At 43.2% G+C, this 13,313-nt stretch overlaps 1 protein-coding gene across 1 annotated transcript in view; it reads left to right on the top strand.

Moving 5' to 3' along the window:
- CLN5 (CLN5 intracellular trafficking protein) overlaps positions 1-9,933 on the top strand; it is a gene marked incomplete at its 5' end in the record, with an annotated part of 10,492 nt that extends 559 nt beyond the window's left edge. Inside the window, 3 exons of the mRNA XM_082496403.1 lie at positions 2,041-2,206; positions 4,767-4,992; positions 8,740-9,933. Coding sequence (XP_082352529.1) covers positions 2,041-2,206; positions 4,767-4,992; positions 8,740-9,251 — 904 coding nt within the window. The 3' untranslated portion in view covers positions 9,252-9,933. The remainder of the gene's footprint in view (positions 1-2,040; positions 2,207-4,766; positions 4,993-8,739) is intronic.
- Positions 9,934-13,313: the final 3,380 nt, after the last annotated feature.

Raw genomic sequence — 13,313 nt, 5'->3', positions numbered from 1 at the left:
GGGGCTCCGCTCCCCGCAGCGGCGGTGGCCGGTGCCTTACAGGTGAGTGAGGAGGGGAGGGGTCCGGCTGCGGCCAGAGCCAGGGAGAGGCGCGTTCTGGCTGGGCCCGGCTGCCTGCGCCTAACTGCTGCCTCCTCCTCCTTCTTTTCCCTCCTCCTCCTTCTCTTTCTTTCTCCCTCCTCCTCCTCCTCCTCCTCCTCCTCCTTCTCCTCGACCCGTCAGCTTCCCGTTTGTTTTGTTTAAATTTTAGAATAAAAAGACTGTGAATAGCTCCCCCTTTTTAATCACGGGGGTATGTGTCATTTATGCGGTATTGGGTGTATTTACCTCACAAGTGTGAGGGAACGGGTGTCCCATCCCTGGCCTACAGCTGTGCTGGCTCTGCAGCCCTTGCTCTAAAGATGCTCCTTTAATTTCTGTTTTAGCAAAAATGTTGCAATAGGGAAGTCAGGCTACGATTTGTTTTAATTTTTTAGATTTAGGTTTACTTCATACTTTCGTTGAAATGGTATAAAGTTCTGTTTGCCGCCTCAGCTCCAGAAGGCCTGGTGCTGGTGGGGAAAGCAGAAGAGCGCGTGTTCCTGCCTTCTGCTGAAGCGAGTAGCTGCGGCTTCGGTTACGCTGAGGAAACGAGCCTCTTCGGGAGAGAAATGAGCCTCTTCAGGCTCTGCACAAAATACCTCTGTGTTTTGTGTGGGCTTGCTGCTTGTGAAGGGAGGTGTTATAGTTTAACTGCTGTCTAGTGCGCGGCTGAAGTTTTGAAAGCCTGTTGTGTAATTCCTAGCAGTTCAGTTTGTATCAGGTGATGCCTGAAGGAGTCGATCTTGGCAGTCACGGGTCCTTGGGGGTTTTCCAGCAAGTTCAGTAGTTGCAAGGCTGGGTCTCGGGGTGGTCAAAATTGGGAGTACAAGCCTGTCGGCGTGAGACAGTCAGAAACATGGTGTTTTAATGCATCTTAACGTGCTTGTCACCTTCTTGTCACATGCAAGGTGCAGTGGGAGGGGAAATTGAAAATTTAAGATGTGGAGTTTAGAAACAGATCTTAAATATGTGGCTGGCGTAAGTCTGTTTTCTGTATGTTCTTTTTCCAGCCATACTCTTTTTTTTTTTTTTTTTTTTTTATTTCTTCCCCCCCCCGCCTCTGGACAAAACAGAGGCAGACATGATGAAGTACCCAGCAAGCTTAGAGAAGTCGTCCACTGGCCGTACTATGGCTCAGGAAGTCCTGTGTCCCTGAGTCATCTCATAGCTGTGGTATTTGTACCATTCAATAGCCCTGGGCAACTAAGTGTGTTTAGACTCTCGGGCTGTGCTCTGGGCAAGCTGTGTACACCAGTCCGTCTTGGTAAAAGGAATATAGAAACCTTGTTTTAAGTAAAATACAGTGAGTGAATTTGAAGAAAATTGGGAAAAGAAGACTTGTCAGAAAGGTTTTTACTGTTTGTACATAGTGTGATATGTAAGCAGATTTGGTCTTCAGTTTTTGAGGTTTAATAGGAATGATGAATGGAAATGGTGATCGTAGGTTTTTAGGCCTCTATCTAATAGAGGAATAGAATATTTCTTTCTGATATTGGCAATATTCTAGAGTTAAAACAACTCCATCTGGGAAGCTAATACTATAGAATAGTTTCCTGGTGCAAACTGGTGAATCCCTGTGTAGAGAAACTGCTGGGAGAATGTTTTTGAGGCAGCTCTCAAACCACCCTCTACGCAGCATCTATGTGTCTGTGATTTTGTTGAGTATGTCACCCTTTGTAATCTACATCATGCCCACTCCTTAGCTATCAGCACTGTGTACAACATGACTTGCATTTGCAAGTGCTGAGTCCGTAAGTCCTGTGTCTGCTGACATGCACACTGGCAGCCTTATGAACTTGTGTACTCCAAATGTTGCAGCGTCTGGATCACAGAATCTGTCTCTTTGGGGGTGGCTGCACACTTGAGCTCTCCCACTGAGATCCTTAGGAAGCCATGAGGCAGTTACTCCAGCTGTGAAGCTGTACTTATCATTCTGTGTGCTTCTCTTTCTCAACACAGGCGCTTTGATTACCGTCCAAAAACTGATCCTTACTGCCAAGCTCGTTACACCTTCTGTCCCACTGGCTCTGACATTCCAGTTATGAAAGAAGAGGATGTCATTGAAGTGTATCGATTACAGGCTCCAGTATGGGAATTCAAATATGGGGACCTACTAGGACATTTGGTAAGGTGGTGGTTTTGTTTAACAAAGTTAGAGGCAAATTCAGATGAACTCAACAGCAGGTGTCAAGAATGGGAGCTGTAAGGCTGGGATATGCTTGTATGGAAGAGTACTGAAACACACAGGCTAGGCTACGTATAGGGAGGATACCCAAAGAACTGTAAGTTTCTGTCGTGGTTTAGGCCAAATCCACCACTGGGGACCCGAGGGACCCCAGACGGGACCGACAGATGCTCCCCTCTACCCCTCTACAAAGAGAGAGGCAGAGGAGGAAAAAGAGACTTACGAGTTTAGAAGAAACTAAACTACTTTAATGAAATATTAATAATAAAATAAAAAGAAATAATGAAAAATATATACAAAACCGTATCAAGCTCCCGAGATGACAATCACGTCACCGGCTGGCACTGGGGCAGTCCCAGGCTGGACTCAGTGACGGACGGGAACTGGATTCCGGATCTGGAGTCAGGATTGGGATCACAGGCAGACAAACAGAGTCCTCCTCAGACGTCGGCCATTGAAGGAAGAGCCCGTGACCCTTTGATCCCTCAGCTTTTATACTGAGCGTGAGGCAGATGGGATGGAATACCCTGTTGGTCAGTTTTGGGTCACCTGTCCTGTCCGCTCCTCCCTGCAGGTGGGACCCCACTATGCTTTTCCGCTTCCGACCCTCCAACGGGGCAAATAACAAAGTTGGTTGGCCTTGGGTGGGATAGCAATAAGTATAAGCAAGAGCCTCTCTGCATACCATGCCTGGGCATCAGCTATAAACAATTGGTCTTATCACTCTGAGAGAGTGAACATTGTCTGCACAATATGCAGTTAATTTCAGTAGTTAGAAGAGGCCCAGCTAAGAAGCGAAGGTACTGAACAAAATTGGTTCTGTTTTACCTCAAACCAGGACAGTTTCAAACAAAGTTACAGAATTTAACTCAGCTAAAGAAAAGAGCGTGATCAGCACTGCTGGTGGCTTTGAATGTGTTCCCTCATGGAGCTGCGCATTGGGAGTGTTTTATATTAACACACCATTACATTTTGGGTGTCTTTTTTTCTGCACTAGCACTGCATCAAGAAAATACATTTATTTGTCCCCTTATGTCCTGGGGGCGTTGGTGGACAGCCGGCTGAATATGAGCTGGCAGTGTGCCCAGGTGGCCAAGAAGGCCAACAGCATCCTGGCCTGTATCAGGAATAGTGTGGTGAGCAAGACTAGGGAAGTGATCATCCCCCTATACTCGGCACTGGTGAGGCCCCACCTCGAATACTGCATTTAGTTTTGGGCCCCTCAGTACAAGAAGGACATTGAGGTGTTGGAGCACGTCCAGAGAAGGGCTACAAAGCTGGTGAGGGGTCTGGACGACAAATCTTATGAGGAACGACTGAGGGAACTGGAGAAGAGAAGGCTGAGGGGAGACCTTATCACCCTCTACAACTACCTGAAAGGAGGCTGTAGAGAGGTGGGGGCTGACCTCTTCTCCCTGGTGACAAGTGACAGGACGAGAGGAAATGGGTTCAAGTTATGTCAGGGGAGGTTTAGATTGAATATTAGGAAACACTTTTTCACTGAAAGGGTTATCAAACATTGGAATAGGCTGCCCAGGGAGGTGGTGGATTTACCATCCTTGGAGGTGTTTAAAAAAAGGGTAGATGTGGTACTTAGGGACATGGTTTAGAAGTGGTTTTTGTCAGGGTAGGTTAATGGTTGGACTCGATGATCTTAAAGGTCCCTTCCAACCTCAGCAATTCTATGATTCTATGAAATGCTCGCTTAGTGTAATAACTTTTCTGTTGTTAAAAAATTTTGTATTTGCATGAACATGGATATCTGTCAGAAAGCTGGTCAGAATGGTGGATCATAGGGAGTTGGTTGCTTTTAGGGTTGTTTCTTTAATGTTACGATCAGTATTGAATTAAAGTCTCCATTCATGGAGTCATGCAAATATGAATGAATCTCAACTCTAGTAATATTTATAGCTATAGCAGTAGCATAATTAAGCTTCAAAGCACGATCCTTAATGAATCAAGAAATACTAGTGAACATGAAATAGCAACATCAAAACCAAGCACACAGAGTCAAAAATGGAAATAGCATCAAATATCATTATCTCAGTTGTTAAACTAAGGTTCAATTTATTTATTTACTATACAGCTTTTAAAATAAATATCTCATTCCTTTTGTGTCTTTCCTTACTAAGATCTGGTTTTGGTAACTCAGTTCTGCTCTTTATTTCTTTGATACCCCTGTGAGGTTAAGGATTCAAAAGTAAGCTTGAGTTTTGATGGTGAGCTCCCACTGTGTATCTGCCTCCAAATAACATAATTTACAATGGATGGATATACAAGCGCTGAGACAATGTGACTCTGTGATAACAGTATGTGTGTGATACAACCTAGTATGTTATGCATCAGTGCTACTGAATCCAAGATGTTATAGGAGCCCCTTCCCCTCTTCTCACTCTGTTACACAACAGCTCACAAGTGTCTTATCTTCTGTACAGGTCAAGCCAAAGTGGGTTTTTTTGTTAAAATTTTGGCTTTGGGGGCTTTTTTTCTGCTTTTCCAGAAAATTATGCATGATGCTGTGGGTTTCAAGAGCTCTCTGACAGGCAAGAACTACACAATGGAGTGGTATGAGCTCTTCCAGCTTGGGAACTGCACATTTCCACATCTCCGACCTGGCATGGACGCACCATTCTGGTGTAACCAGGGAGCTGCCTGCTTTTATGAAGGAATAGATGATGCACACTGGAAGGAAAATGGAACTTTAGTTCTCATGACCACAATATCAGGTAGGTTTCAGATGCTTTGGACGGTGCTAATATCATAAAATACAGAGTCAGCCTTGTCGTCATGTAAAGCAGCATCTTTTAATTTATGTTTTGTAGGTTATTCACAATGTTAGTCACTGATGCTAATTTCAAACCATAATAACTATCTCTGCACTTTCTTTAATGCAAAGTGGTATGAGACTGCTGCCTTCTGAACAACACACACTGAAGAGTTGTTAAATGAGAGTCATTTGGTGTTGCTGCGCAAAAACACTTGAGTCTCTTGAGTGTAAAAATAGCAAAACAGCTTATACAGAATCATTATGGACTCTTTTCACATGGCTTCACCAAAACAAAGCCTTCTATTGTGAAGTGGGAGATGACTGCTGAGATAGAAAAACTGGTGAATATGTGTACATTACTGAGCAAACAAATAAGGCATATTTAGAAATAATCTCAAAAATATAAAAAATATTAATTTCTATTTGCATCTCCCCCATTATGTGTTATAAAAACTGTGCAAATATCCCCAGTCCTCTGTTGGGTGTAATAGAACAAAACCAGGATTTATAGCTATAAATGTGTGGATGATCACCAGAATAGCTTCCTGGTATATAATGAACACTGAAATTCTAAAACAAAAAGATCATTTAAATAAATCTGGTTGATTACTAGAAATACAGTGAATGACTTATAAACAGAGTCCCCTGAGGACTTAGAGTTGCATTTTGTGTGACCAAACCCACTGACTCTCGTACAAGGCACAATGGGGAGTCAGTTACAGCTGGTGTGATGTGATGCTTTATGTCTGCCCGCTTCCACCTTTAGCAGCTTTGCTGGACTCAGTCTGTAGATAACCTACCCAGTGCTGCTAAGAAATTCTAGGCTGTTCTTTAAGCAATGAAGTAAGCCGAGCTGCTTTCCTATGAGTTTATAGCTCATGACTGAAGTCTTTGACGCCTGATATGGTTGGATTCTCTTGTATGAATAACAAGTTAAATATTTTCATACGGTTGTGGAACTTGTAATGCTTCCTGCCCATGTGGATTATTTGGTGCCTAAGAAGGGTGAGGTTATGCTGGTGCCTTGCAGAGGCAGTGTTGCGGTCCTCCTTGTCCCTCTCGCTTTCTGTTTCCATGAAACTTTCAGGAAGGTAGCATCTGTGAGAGTTTTGAATTATCTGAATTTGACTAGGAATCTGAAAGTTCCCATGGAAGAAGGTGAATGGGTGCAAGCGCAGATGGACAGCATCCTGAGCTGAACTTGCTTCCTTCAGAGAGCAGGCAAAAAGCATCTCATCTCGCGGGAGGGGGCTTTAATGCATGAGACAGCTGCACCCTCTTTGTCCTTGCGAGATCCTACGGAGCTGTTTGTCAGCAGTGTCAGAGACCACAATGAGGCATTTTCATTTTCTTTTGAAGCCCATCAGCCAGGTTAATGTTACTTAAGGGCATGCTTCTTTTGTGGAAATAGAGCAGGAACATCCAAAGTCTGATTTTTGACTGTCTAGGCATCTTCCAACAGATTATCATGGAACCATGCATTAACCTGTAATATTTTTGTTTAATTTAAGATGTTAAGGCCAGAACTTCATATTAAGTACATCTTGGTCTTGTTAGGAAAAATGCTTTTTAATAACATGCCTTGCAGAATACACACTAGGAAGCTAATCTGGTAGAAATTAGAGAAGATAAAGGGGAGCTTCAAGCCCATCGACAGTGTATAGTAACTACAGTTCCTGATACAGATTTAAATGACTTGTTGGTTTATTAAACCAAGTCATGGGCAATTAAAAAAGAACGTATCCAACACATTCACTGAACAGAATGATTACTAATGTTTACTGTGAAGCCCAAAAGCTCTGAAGTGTGAAGAACAGTTATAGTGGGGTAGCCTAGGAGGTGAATGTGCAGACCTTTAGTTACTCTGAGGTAGTAGCTTGCGCATGTGCCTTACCTTAGGGTAAGCATGAGATTTGTTTACTCTCTGATGAAGAGTAGACCCAGCAATCTGACCTTTGCAGTTTGTTTTGGAGGGAGATGTGTGGCATACAGTGCTCTTAATTGGTCTTGAGGAATGCAACGTTGCAGTGAATTTAGACTTAATGCGAGAGGCTGGTTGTTGTGTGCAGGGTGGCGTTAGTGACACAGATCTGCGTGATGTCTGCCGCCCCTGAACTGCGAGGTAACTGCTTGCAACAGTCTTGCCTATCTTTCAGCAGCTACCAAGCCCAGTTACTGTACCCACAGCAGTGACACTGGCAGCTAAAGAGAGGTCGTGGCTTGGAATGCTGTCATGATTGCAAGCTGTCATCTGACTGTCTTCTGATGTATCACACAAAAAGAATGTGCAAAATTTGGCTGTGCTATGAATGCAAGGTGCTAGACAGATTTGAGTCATAGATAGTTGTACCCTGTGGCCCGTGGAAAGAGAGGGCAGGAAGGGCTAGGCTGAGGTGCGGTGCTAGGATTATGGAAAAAAAAAGAAGGAAGATTGAGCCTGGAGAAGAAAAGGCTCCAGGGAGACCTGATTGTGGCCTTCCAGTACCTAAAGGGGGCCTACAGGAGAGCTGGGGAAGAACTTTTTACTAGGGCATGTAGTGATAGGATGAGGCGTAATAGCTTCGAACTGGAAGAAGGGAGATTTAGATTAGATATTAGATATGAGGGTGGTGAGGCACTGGAACAGGTTGCCCAGAGACGTTCTCCATTAAAAGCACTATTCAGTTAAGACTGTTTCAGAAATAACAAGAATCTGACTGTAAATAAAAATTGATTTTACTATCAAAATTTTATATTACTATCCCCCGATAGGATGAAGGGGAATGGCTTCAAACTGGAAGAGGGTACATTTAGATTAGATATTAGGAAGAAATTTTTCACTCTGAGGGTGGTAAGGCACTGCAACAGGTTGCCCAGAGAGGTTGTGGATGCCCCATCCCTTTAGCTGTTTAAGACCAGGCTGGATGGGGTTTGAGCAACCTGGTCTAGTGGGAGGTGTCCCTGCCTATGGCAGGGGGGTTGGAACTCGATCTTCAAGGTCCCTTCCAACCTAAACCATTCTATGATTAGTCCTGTGCTTCAGCTCTGTTTTGGAGAGACAGATACATCACATGCCTGGAGCTACCACAGGGATGGGCGAGTTAGAGATGTCTTCCTCATTCCAGTTGTGAAATCACCAGAACACTCCAAGCATGTATTCTAAATAAAAAAAATAATCCACAAGGTCTTTAAGTTTACTGGTCTTCATGTCCCACTCATATCATTTGGCTTAGTTCACCTTTGCTAGCTGAGGAGCTGCTGAAACAACAGGGTGTCTCAGCTTAAGGTTTCTTGTGTGGAGGGGCACAAAAACTTCTGCCCCAAATTGCTGAATTTAGTTAAAATTTGAGGAAGTGCAGAAACACCTGTTGCACTGGTGAGCACTTTGTCAGCATCTCTTGTAGATTGTACTACCTGCCCTGTTTGTCTACATGGCTAAAACAAAACGAGAAGTGTCATGGTTCCCTGACGTTTGGATGTTCTGGCATAGTAGTGGGAAATGGGGCAGAAAAAGAAGTTACAGTTTAAATAACTTACATGTAAATACAGTTTATTCAGTGGGGTATCACTTCTCCCTCCAACCTAAGCCTTGTGTCTTTGTACGGCTAGGTAATGTTTTAGGTGAACTTTTGCAGGGAAGGGAGGCGAACCTTAAAATAGATGAAAAATATTTTGAGTCATGTATTTGTTACCTTGTCTCTGTAGTACTTATTTTTATCTCTTATAGGAACTATGTTTAATGAAATGGCAAAATGGGTGAAATACGACAATGAGACTGGCATTTACTATGAGACCTGGACAGTTCAAGCAAGTCCCGACAAACAATCAATAGTGTGGTTTGACTCTTACGAATGCTCTAAATTTATACTTAGAACATACCAGAAGCTTGCTGACTTAGGGGCTGTATTTAGGAAGATACAAACAAACTATACCAGCATAATTTTATTCAGTGGAGAACCAATTTATTTGGGAAATGAAACATCTATTTTTGGACCACAAGGAAACAAGACATTGGCAGCAGCTATAAGAGACTTCTACTATCCCTTCAAACCTCATCGGACAGTCAGAGAGTTTTTTGTGGATCTTTTTAAAATAATTGATCGTGTCATCTTGAATGGTCAGTTTTACCTCTTCTACAACTTGGAATACTGGTTTTTACCTATGAAGTTCCCTTATCTCAAAATAATTTATGAAGAAGTCCATTTACCTACTGGAAGCAAAACATCCTTTGGTGTATAATTGCTTAAAGAAGAACTGAACTCGCCCTTATGCCAGAATATCTTTAAGGATTTTGGAGCACTACCAGGGTGGTATTAAAGCGTTGTGTGTTTCACTGCTAACTGTAAAAGTTGTGTTGGGAAGGTTTTGCTAGACCACATGCAAGACTACACTTTTTTATTATTATTATTATTACTGCCTTCACAATACATTCATGAATGCTTCAGTGTCTCTGACTTGGCCACCTTCTGTGTAACCATGGACACCTGCTGCCTGAAGGTAGGCTGATGTGACTCCTCTTGGTGAAACTCTGCAGTGCCAGAGGGTGGATGGGAGACCACGTGCCTGCTCTGGTCTTAGACACACTCTACATACATGGCCACGTGGTGACAAATAGCACCTGACCACCCACAGAGATGGGACACAAGCATTACAAGGACCTTCTGGTCTGAGCAACTCAGCTGTCCATGTGTTGGAGCTAATAAACCCGAGTGCCTAGATGTGCCCAGTTCCTTCAACATGTGCCTTACGTGACTGTTTCTGTATTTCTTTGGTTTGTACAACTGGGACCTATGAATGCTTCTCTGGTTCACGAAGTAGGTGTGCAGAGGGGTGGGAAGGGGCAATGAATCCATTGCAAGGTGGCACAGGTGGTATCTGGTCAGCACTTTGTTTCCTTCACCTGCACTGTAAGCACAATACAGATGGCTCTTCCTAAGACTTGTGTGTGAGTTTTCTAGCACAGATAGAAGGGAAAGAACCTGTTTTCATGTCAGCTTTGATGCATAACTGCAGTGTTCTAGCAGACTCCTGTCTAAAAGTCTCCTTGAGGCTTTGATTAGGTCAGTTTCATAGAAGTCACATTTATATTCCTTTTACATTTCTTTAAAAAGCATGGAATCCTTAATATGAAAGAAGCAATGGCAGTTTGTAGGATGTCAAAGTCACAGTTAGAAATCAGTGCTTGTCACAGATTTGCCTATAAAAAGTGATGGCAGCCTCTTACCAACAGTGATGCTTGCAGTCATGGTGCTGTGCCAGCTGTGGTGTCCTTTGGTCCCATTCCTGGCTATGCCTAGAGCAGCTTGGCAACTGGTTCCCTTTAACCCCAACTGACCAATGCCAAGGGAACACTGGCTTTCTGGAGAGCAGTGAGATGCCTATACACAAAAAAAAAATACATCTGCAGCATCATGATCATCTCCAAGTGGACACAGCTCACTTTTTTTTTTTTTTAAACCAGTTGCAGAATGAGTAGCACTCCTGCAGAGGTTATTACTGCATCACGGCTAAGTAGTTAACAACAGAGGAACCCAACTCTGCATTTTATCCGGTTGGAGCGGAATTAATAGCCTGCTCCGGCCAAAGACAGGAGTACACAGTGATTTGATTCAAATTGTAAGAATAGCAGAAAATTGACCTTGTGTTATAAAAGTCACTAAAATTAATTAGTTGCATTGTATTATTATGTAATGGGATGAGCATGAGAGCTATTGTGAGAGGAAGTAGGTGATGAGAGCACCTCTGTTCTGCAGGGGAAAGCTGCTAATTAGTTCCACTGTTATGTGAAACTTCATCTTCTACCTCAACTTGAAAGAATCACTGAAGCCAAAGTCACAAGCCCGTGCTTTAACTAGCACAGCTTCAGATTCTTTAGATTACCCACCAAGAAGGTAATCCAGGAGGAACTAGGGAAGATAAAGGGGAGCAACAAACTTGTCTACAGAAGATGCATTTTTGTTGATGCATGTTTTTATGACACAGAACCCCTCAACATTGTTGAGTCCACATTTATCCTCTCAGGAAAAAGCCCCAACCTCAAAACCAGTGTCCCAAGCTCTGTAGGGGAAATAGGATCATGGAACCAAGCCAGTAGAAGTCCCCAAAGCTTCTTCTCTAGCATTTGCTACAAAGCTTGTAGCATCGATGCAGCTAGAGAGACCTTTTGGAGCCTGAAGCAGATGCCATGGTGAGGTGGGTCATGCTCTCTCTCTTCTAGTCAGTAAAAAGAGGGTCTCTGCTCAGCCTGACAGTGCTCTTCCTTCTCTGTGCAGTACTACTTTGTCTTCATATGGGATCTAGGGAGCCTAGACACCAAATTAATTCTTTTCCCCTAACAGTTGGGATATATAGAAGAGCGCCGCACAACTGGAAGTGCCAAATCCTCAAATGCACAGGAAAGGGTAGCTGAATCCCATCCATCAAAGCTGCCTGGTGCAGCTCCTAACGAAACGATGGGTGTTTCTGAGTTTCTAGTTTCTGAGACTAGTAGTGTCTCGAGAGATTATACCACAACTTGACATAGCTGACTAGTTACGGAGGTAAAACCTTCATGATTATTGAAGAACTTGATCAAAACCAATGGAAGTCTTTGAAAGAAGTCATCACTTTTCATGGCTGTGGGAAATGTAACTTCATGGTTCTGTCAGGACAAGTTTATAATATCTTGGGCTTTTTGTAACTAAAAAAACAGCCCTTCTCACTTTCCTAACTTAATCTGTACAATCTGCTTAATTTAGCTTGTTTTACTCTAACCCTAATACTCTGGATGGTAGAGGGAGCCGCTTCAAGGAAAAAGAGTTACATCCTACCATGTATTAGTTGTAAATTAGAGGACAGTAAATTTCAAGCAACAAAAAAAGGTAAAATGAAGACAACTGAACAGGGACACTGCATCCCTTCCAGTCAGAAGCAGGAAGAAGCAACTATTTAAGATAAAATATCTGAGTATATTCTGTAGTAGGTCACACTGACAATCATTTGATGATTCCTCCGTGCAGCCATGTGTGCATACAAGTTTGTGCCTCACTTTGGAAAAGGAACTCTATCATCAGTTTTAAGGTACTAATTACCAATGTAGTAGTTGTCCTCCATGAGTTTCTTCTGAGGCCAGTATTTATTCCTTCCATAGGCACAATATTTGGAGAGAGGACTCCTCACTTTCTCTGCTTCTCTCCATTTAGGAGTTTTAAGGTTCTGAACAAAAAGCCAACTGTTCAGAGGGAACGCACAGCCAAGCGGAAATAAACTCCACCAGCACAAACTGCAGTTCTGGAAGAGGTGCAGTTTTTGAAGCTGACCAATTATTGCACTGAAAATAGTTTCACTAATGGTTAGACTGAAGTTAGTGAGCGCAGTGCTCTCTTGTAGGCAGAATCCAGAAGCCTTGAGTTAGGTTTGTAAAGTTAGATCCAAAGTAACACTGAAGTGATGAGTAGGCTACTTCTGTGAAGTTTAGACAAGCCCTGAATAGATTCATAAAAATGACACTTTTATCACTTAAAAAGCTAATGTTGGCAATAGCTAACAGCTTCTGTACACCTGATAATCTGTTGTTGTTTGTGCCTGTAAACCACCTGTTTAGGTCAAGCATTTGAGGTGGAGATCTTCCTGCTGAAAGCCCCACAGGGGAGCAGAAATAACAGGATCACACCTGACATTCCACTCACAACCAACTGGTGATAGCACTTGCCTGATGGTAGGAACCAGGGGCTGTCCTAACTGCCCGCTCAAGGATAAGCTCCTACCTTCTCTTTTACCAGTCTCCAGCAAATGTGTCATTACTCATGTTTTGAATGCAGGAGGTACCAGCCACTTCAGCTGTGCTTGGTTCTGTTCTCCTCTTTTATGTGTGCTGCAGTTAAGAGTAGAAATACGCGATCATTTTGTATGATCATGATCAACAACCATGAATGTTGCATCATTCTGCAATACAAAAATTTTTAAGTCTGCACAGTGGACTTGTGCAAAGCTGCTTAATTTTCATACCCCTGAGCTGCTCAGGGCTGTAACTTACACTTCACTCCAGGAGGGTTCTCAAACAAGGCAGTTCCTGGCTTGTCATATATCAAGGTCAGACAGGGCATGCGGCTCCTGTTCTCCGAAGGGCCATGCAATGAAAACAGCTGGTACAAATGCTTCCTGCCTTCCTCCCCCCCTCCCCCAATCCACTCACAGATGTTCTGGATTAGGAGAGCTGCCGCCTTCAGTACGATAACTGAGGATGGTGTCAGTGATGTTGAGGTTCTTCTGGTTTTGAAGTAACCACAACTAGGGAAAAAACTTGAAACGCAGAGCTGATTT

Source organism: Vanellus vanellus (assembly GCF_965231255.1).
Source record: "Vanellus vanellus genome assembly, chromosome: 1".
In the NCBI taxonomy this organism is placed as follows: domain Eukaryota; kingdom Metazoa; phylum Chordata; class Aves; order Charadriiformes; family Charadriidae; genus Vanellus; species Vanellus vanellus.
Note: the sequence above shows the minus strand (reverse complement) of the source record. Positions and strands in the feature narration are given on the sequence as shown.